The sequence below is a fragment of the Temnothorax longispinosus genome, chromosome 7 (genome assembly GCF_030848805.1).
Source record: "Temnothorax longispinosus isolate EJ_2023e chromosome 7, Tlon_JGU_v1, whole genome shotgun sequence".
Classification (NCBI taxonomy): domain Eukaryota; kingdom Metazoa; phylum Arthropoda; class Insecta; order Hymenoptera; family Formicidae; genus Temnothorax; species Temnothorax longispinosus.
The window spans coordinates 4,519,526-4,527,233 of record NC_092364.1 but is presented as its reverse complement, the minus strand read 5'-3'; the positions used below and the strand labels follow the sequence as shown (position 1 = coordinate 4,527,233).

The 7,708-nt window shown below is 36.3% G+C and overlaps 1 protein-coding gene across 9 annotated transcripts; it reads right to left on the bottom strand.

Annotated features, from left to right (window-relative positions):
- Window positions 1–374: 374 nt before the first annotated feature.
- Opa1 (Opa1 mitochondrial dynamin like GTPase) lies at window positions 375–7,601 on the bottom strand. 9 transcript variants are annotated; one of them, XM_071783161.1, is made up of 18 exons: window positions 7,332–7,601; window positions 6,725–6,968; window positions 6,418–6,553; window positions 6,186–6,314; window positions 5,652–5,696; window positions 5,154–5,243; window positions 4,909–5,066; window positions 4,670–4,833; window positions 4,259–4,523; window positions 3,994–4,185; window positions 3,727–3,911; window positions 3,492–3,653; window positions 3,247–3,434; window positions 2,949–3,163; window positions 2,585–2,842; window positions 2,307–2,507; window positions 2,015–2,219; window positions 375–1,786 (listed from the first exon to the last, which is right to left on the bottom strand). In XM_071783161.1, exons 1-18 carry the CDS (start codon window positions 7,358–7,360, stop codon window positions 1,722–1,724), a joined length of 2,931 nt encoding a protein of 976 aa, XP_071639262.1. In that variant the 5' UTR covers window positions 7,361–7,601; the 3' UTR covers window positions 375–1,721. The 9 variants fall into 9 exon arrangements, with proteins under 9 accessions (XP_071639262.1, XP_071639263.1, XP_071639266.1 ...); XM_071783162.1 differs by having other exon boundaries at window positions 5,154–5,240; XM_071783165.1 differs by lacking the exon at window positions 5,154–5,243.
- Between the last annotated feature and the right edge of the window lie 107 nt (window positions 7,602–7,708).

Sequence of the window (7,708 nt, the reverse complement as noted above, 5' to 3'; positions counted from 1 at the left end):
ACAAAATTAGATAGACGTTTTAATTTAATTTTCACTAAAGCAATTTATAAAAACGTTTATAAATATATATCAGTGTAATATAGATACATATATGTAAAAATACATTTACAAACATACATTACAATTTTTTATTATTATATGCATTACTATTTCTTCCCAACTTTTTATTACTTTTATATATGATATAAATGAATAATTAACAATCGCATGTGTTTATATGTATAAACAAGTAAAGAATCTATATAAATACTGTTTATGTATACTGTTTATGTTTACTTCAACTTTTTATAATTAGCAAAATATATGTAATCTAATTATTGTAATAAATGTGATAGAAATAGTTAGGGAATGGTAAAAGATTAAAACTCTGAATATTGCAGTTTAAAAAGCTTTATTTATTATAAATTTTCTGCGTTACAATTACTAAAAATGCATTGTTCATTATTTTTAGTAATTTACTGATTTGCATGCGCGACTTAACACAAAAGAAACGGACCATGATTTGTATAAGAACCTATCTATTTGCACAGTTATATGACATATACACCATTCACTAAATTACTAATCACTGGGGTGCCTTAATTTTTATTTCAATTGGTCGAGATGCTTACTGGATTTTTGAAAAAAACTTTTGTTATTGCCAGAAATATTAAATTCTTATAAATCGTATCCATGTATTATTCCTCTCTGGAAAATAAATGTTTTTCGAATGCCAATTAGACGTAGACAAATTATAATAAGACAAAAAGATATTTTAATTTGTTGGGATTCTAAAAAGAAAATTTTAAAATCAAGCTATTAAACGTTTAAATTAGCAGACACATAAACGCATCGCTAACTTATTCAAATAGCATCTGTATTATATATTTTCTGTAATTACATTCTGTGCAATATGTCGCAATAACATTTTATCACTATTATTTATCGCGTAATAATACAATAAATTTATAACATGATTTTGTAACATGATTCTAACATGATAATATTCTACTACTGCGTTTTTGTATAAATATGGTTGCTCAGGAAACAATTGCGATGTCATTACTCAATATATTTTAAGAATCTTTGTACATATTGATAAGATTCTTCCATGTGTCGATTACATATCGCGTATTTACAAATCTGAATCGTATCAGAGCGCAGAGAGATTTCGACTTCTTCTATTATATAATATGTTACACAAAGTTACTAAGACCACGGGCAGTCACTTATGCGGGCTATTATGCGTCCGCACTAATATTTGGTCTGTTTTTTATTGCTGCACTGCTGAACTAGTGCAATAAGTTATAGCGTAATCGACTGGGCCGGGTTTCAGCGACCCGAGAACGATTATTAACGTTACTCCGGCAAATCGAGCAATAACATTGGTCGATTTGCTAAAGTGACGTCATTAATCGCTCTCGGGTCGCTGAAACCCGGCCCAGTCGATTACGCTATTAGAGTGGGACAAGTACATTTTGTTTCACTCTAACTTACTGCTAAGTGCACTAGTTCAGCAGTGCAGCAATAAAAAACAGACCTATACTCGACGATTCGTGAATTCAGTACTTCAATCGGCAATCGATTTCCCGAATAAAACTGAGGAATCTGCCATGTATGTTCACTTTTTTACGAGACGAGATCTCTAAATACTCATCTACCATCCATTCGATCGCGAATCGCGTCAAAGGTTCGCTTTACGTGCGATATGGTGCTCAACTTTGATATTCCGTTTAATACGCTCATTTTTCCTTATTTAGCGCTTGAATAAATTCCTCTAGTTTCTCTTGAATCTGCCTGACCCGTTCTGAAAATAAAAATGCTAATTAGCGGCGCAATTTAGCAGAAATAAAATATTCAAATATTCAATACTGATTAAATATTTATTTATTACTTTTATATTTAAATTATATAATTTAACAATAATAACATAATTATTTACTATATTAGAAACATATTTCTAAATTAATTTCAGAGACTTTTATAAATTATGCGAATAGTTAGTGATATAGAGATATTTCTCTGCAATACATACTGAGTTCCTCTGCTAATGTGACTCGTCTGCCTGTGAGTAGCGTTTGTTTAATCTCGTTATCTTGACTGTAATCCTCAAGGACCTCCTTGATCTCTTTGTCCAATCTACGAGCTTCTCTATTCATAATTTGTTGCCTAAGCGCGTTCGCGGTGACTTTCAGCATTTGCTGAATTCGCCAGAAGAGCACTACGTCGTTACATTCCATCTGAAAAAATCCTGTCTATAAAAATGTCCGATTCGAGCGGTCATGTAAATATACATTGTTTAAATTTCTTTTATTCCTTTCACGTACTTCGTTTTCGTGCCCGGTATGGTACAGATAATATCCTTTTCTGCAATCGTACGCTCTCGCTAAACTCTGTTGTAGGAAAAATCTCCTATATACAGGATGCCATGTATCTCGAATAAATTCGTTATCGATCTCTAATCCGTTTCTTTGTAAGTTCTTCCTAACAGCTGTGAGCTCGTCGTGCGTTAGAGTAGGTGCGTGTTTCTGTAATCAAGAATACTGTAATCATACAAAAAATGCAATAAAACTTTATTTAACTGCAACTCTCTGTGTGCGCGTACTTTGTCGGCATAAAGGATTTTATCCAGCTCGTTCTTGACCGCCGTACGTTTCTGCTGTTCTTCAGTTTGGTTCTGCCAATACATCCACCGTTCCTTGCGACTAGGCCCCAGCATATCGCGCAGAATCTGTTCTGTACTCTGCAATTTTTCCTTAACCGAGGTTTCTAGGAAACGTACTGCCTGGTCCCATTCACGTTTGTCGTTGACGCTTCTATCTTCCAAGATGTTAAGTTGGATAACGCGTAGCATTTCGGATGCCTGAGAAAAGAAATATGCCTTTTGATATCCCTAATTTACTAATATTATGACTTTTTATAAGAGAGAGAATAAAAAAGATGGAAATAAACCGAAAAATTTTATTCACCTTCTCTTCCCACGAATGACGCCTCATTGCCTCGTTTACTACGGCGTTCTTGAGGTTGTCGAAAATATCGTCGTGATCCGAACTAAGTCGAGCTTGTGACATAAAATTCTGAAATTCCTGCTGCAAACATTCCCATCCACTTTCAACGCTACGCGCAGGCAGTTGTTGTTCTGCCCAATGCCTGAGCTTAATGTCGACAGTGGTATTGAACGTATCTGTAACAGAAGAACGTTACCTTTAGAGAAAAGTTTCCGTCTGTTCAATGGAGAAAGAACCCATCTATCAATATATACTGTACTTGGATTTCCACTTTGAGCAGCAGGCAGATAAATATTCTCGAAAACGTGCATACTGACTTTGTCCCAATTTCGAGCCATCAGCACTTCCTCCCAGTGTCTCGGCGATACCTGGGACAAATTGACTATCTCGTCCAAAATTTCGCCCCGCGCCCTTTCGAAAAGCTCGTCTCTGTCCAGCTCTCTCAACCTAAATACGTAATAAGATAAGTTGACAAAATAAAAATAGCTTCTTTTAATTATTTACCTCGGAAAATTGTTCTTCCATTCCGTCTCCAAATTAAATCTCGTGGCTTTGAACGCGTCCGCTTGTTGTTCCACCGTTTCACGGACCATCTTCCAAAAGCATTCGGCTACCGCCAAGCTCAAGTTTTTGGTAGTCACTTGACCGGACATTGTTAGACTATCTCTGAATAATCAGAAGTTCATTAACAATCGCATTTAATGTCATCGCTCTCGAATACACTTTTGTCTAGACTTACTTGAAGAGTTTAGAATTTCTGAAGAACTGCTCCTCGTAATCCTTGATCGTTTGTATACTGTCGTCCTGTCTGCCACGACCAGTGACTACGGCAAAGTAGCCTAACGCCTTCATCGGAAATAGTTTACCGGATAATATTTTGCGCAACCTCTCGGGATTAGTCAAATTCTCTTCCGCCATGTCAACCTGTCGTAAGAAAACAACAATTGCAGTGATATATCTGCATCCATTAATTTTTTTTTAGTAAAAAGAAAATAACGTTTCGTACTTTTGTCAAGACGAAGATCGTTCTTTTGCCCGACGGATCCATTTGAGCTACGAGATCGGTCACGTTGCTTCTTTCCGCGTCGACGGAGCCGTCTTGTATGCAAAGAATGATTGCGTTAGGATTACTCATGTACTGCTGGCTCATTTGTCTGATTGCCTCGCGAGTGTCTTCCGCCATATCAACGGTTACTGTCTGTCTCAAAAAACAAAATTTTGTAAGTGAAATTTTTTTGAAAATTTATGATATAAAAGCATTATATACATACGCTAATAATACCAGGTAGATCGACTAGAACTATACGTTGAAGGCCCGGTCCTTTCACCGTCATAGAAATGACATCCGGGCTGACTGTTTTTCCATTCTTAACGCTATTCTTCATACGCAGTTCTACCTCCCGCCTGAGATCGGCCAACTCCGACTCTTTCGTGAGGTCGAATTCTCTGGAGCTATCTTTGAATTGTGCTACATGATAGGGACCTTCGCTCAATGTGACTTTAACTGGCGCTCTCGTCATCATTTCACCTCCACCTCTGTACAACCAAGATGATAATAATAATATTATTAATATTAAATAAGAATATAATAAATTAATGTAAATAATATTATTAATAACAGTATCAATATTCTTTATAATCAAATAATATATATAAAAATAACAAAATAAAAAAACAAGTACCTCGGAAATATCCTTGCTTGAGCAATCATTTCAAGCACGGATGTTTTACCAGAGCTTTGATCACCAACGACTACTACTCTAGGTAAATGATCAGCAGTGGAATAGGCACTATCGTAATCATTAAGCTCGTCCAAGACATCGCTGTACATATCAATTAATGACTTCTGTAAAGGACAAAAAGAGCGTGGAATACAATTGAAACAAGTTACATATGTTAACACAATATGTGTGCAAATTACCTTGATCTTTTTGTTGTTAAATTTCTGGCTCCCTCGTAGAAGTATCTGCTTGCGCAATTCTTTGTTCTCTCTTTCCAGTCTCTCTATTTCGCGTTGATACTTTAGTTGCATCTGCATCAGCTCGTCCTGCATGGCGTCCATCCTCTGTTGCGAAGATTCTTCAATTGGAAAAACAAGAAGACATTGTTGGAATGCCGAATAATTTTTGATCGTGAAGAAATCGTAAATGAATGACATGTACGTACGAGCTTTCTTACGTTCCTCCTCAGTATTATCACTAGCCAATGGACGCGCAAAGGCAACCACATTTTTGGACAACTGCTCTTTTGTTTCTGCTTAAAAATAAGACAGTACGTATTTTTAATTCGAACAATTTTTAATTTGTTCTGCAAATGCAAGAAAGCTGGTATCAACTGACGTGATAAATTAATAAGACTATTTTACGTGCATAAGCAATTTTTTGTATGACAAAATAAAACTAAAAAAAAAAAAGGAAAAAATGATGTTGCTTTGTACGCAAGCTAATGCAATATAATAAAAGCAGCGAATAATGGCTCTGTCCCATTCAGTATTTAAAATGTGCGTCCATCGTCATGAGATTCTATATTTAATATGTAAGTACAGCTTGTTTGCCAGCAAAAATTTGCCACATTAATTAATTTTCAATTTTAAAGAAACCACTTTGTCTATAAAATGCTGAATGGACAGAATATGGGTGAAATAATTTCAAAGTCTTTACACACCTGAATAAGTTTGTTTTGCTACCATTGAGATGGTATCAAATGCACCTGAACAGAACAGACCACGATAAATTAACGACATGCATAGTGCTCTGCAGTAATGAATTACATACCATTAAATTTACGTAAAATTCGCATTTTACAAGAATATAAATAAATTTCCTTTTGATACATAAATATTCCAATTAAATTTTACAGATAATAGATAAAAATATATGATATATATCAATGTTGACACACAAATTGCTTTATCATGCTCATTTTTGCATACAAGCAATAAATTTAGATAAATGTTATATGTGAACAAATCAAAAAAGGAAATAGAAAAAAGAAACTAGGTATAATGGTATCAATTCATATCTCGTGATGATTAGGATTATTAGCAGGTAAGAAAATGTCAGGCAAATGGAGAAATATGTAACAAAGGAATGAACGGATAAAATAGGACATTTGGTAAATAATTATAGGTTCTTTGGAGTTATGTGATGTACAAATATGTATCAATAAATAGAAAAAAAAATTCGTCAATAGACTCACTCTGTATCGAGCTATTCTCTTGGTCGCTATTTTGACTTTCTGCTGCCTTAATAGCGTCATCCAATCTTTGAGACAACCGATTCCTATACTCTTGATATTTAGCTACCCCAAACTCCTTTATACGTGGATCTGTTTGCATTTGGTCAGTTTTTTCAAATCACAAATCATTAACGCGTTTCATTTTGCCTCACATTTTCGCAGATCTGAACGATTATATATTCGTCCCGCTTACCGATCTCGATCTTGTCGGCCACATTGGTCCTCATCGTCATGAGCGACTCGCGGAAATCTTGCCATCGCTTTTCACTGGGCATCAGATTCTCTAGCCATCCCAGATCCGGCAATCCCTCCTTCCACTGTTCGTATTTCTGTGCGATAAAATAATTATAATACTTAACGAGTACAATTACATTTTAACATTTCATAAAGTATAATGGACAGAACTGCAGAAATGGTGCCAATTGGGAAATGCAAAACTCCGTTACAAGAGACACATGAATTACATACAGCTCAATCGAATCATTTTGTGTAACATTTACCCTCTGCAAGGTAACGCCACCACCGACCGCACCTCCTAAGAGAATGTATCGAATTTTTAACGCTCCCCTTAATATCCTCGTTATCAACATCGCGTATCCACGATACGGATTTGCGAAGTAACGTAGTTGCGGCGACGCCAGCAGTGGTCTACAGTGTCTATTAAATTTTCCGGACATCAGCTTCCGCGTGGTGACAATCGTTATCGGGTGCCTGGAGGTTCTGGAGACTAGTAAAATGCCATGGCTGAAAAGAAACACACGTTGACTCAATTAAAAGGAAAAGGAGTCATAAATTATTCTGCGCAACGAAAATTATGCGGCTTAAAAAGATTCAAAGGAAAGAGAAGTTTAGGAGAGAAGAATAAAGAAGGCAATAAAGTATAAATATAACTTGAAACGAATGACGATGATTAAAAAACGTGTCTTTTCACACGTGAATTCTAACGATGGGGTATTACGAGCTAACCTATTGGAGCGAGCGGCTGCTCCGTCGCAAGAAATATGAATTATATTCGATTAAATTGAATGATTTTGCGTAACGCACGAATTTAATGAGAGAACATTTCATCGGTTCGTTTAATTTCAATAATAATCACGTCTATCTCACCCGAATTTTCCACATACGATTTGCTCCATTTTATCGGAGTATAATCGTCGCCCGTCGTTGGCGAATAACGGCGTTTACGATAGGCGGCGGATATTTGTGAAATTTCACGTTCATGCGTGAAACGAGGTACGTGTGACGTAAGTCAGGAAATCAAAGGTGTAAAACGTCCTCGAGAAGCCGACGATCCCGGGCATTACATGCATCTCGATTCATCCACTTGCTCGGAAACGTCGCCCGCGGACGGCATGAGAGGCATGATTGCCGCAAGATTTGTCTCTCGTCCCTATCCAATCTCGGAGTGATACCAATATACAGCGAAAAAATTCCTGGACCGTAGACGGTCACTTCCGGAAAGTCGGAAGGCCCCGATTGGCCGT

Excerpts from the sequence above, each read along its gene's own strand:
- Opa1 (XM_071783161.1), bottom strand. The coding sequence starts at position 7,360 with ATGGAGCAAATCGTATGTGGAAAATTCGG. Across the intron at positions 3,164-3,246 it reads TGCTCAAAGTGGAAATCCAA|ATACGTTCAATACCACTGTC; the intron begins GTACAGTATATA and ends CTTCTGTTACAG. Across the intron at positions 2,220-2,306 it reads ATACCGGGCACGAAAACGAA|ATGGAATGTAACGACGTAGT; the intron begins GTACGTGAAAGG and ends GGATTTTTTCAG.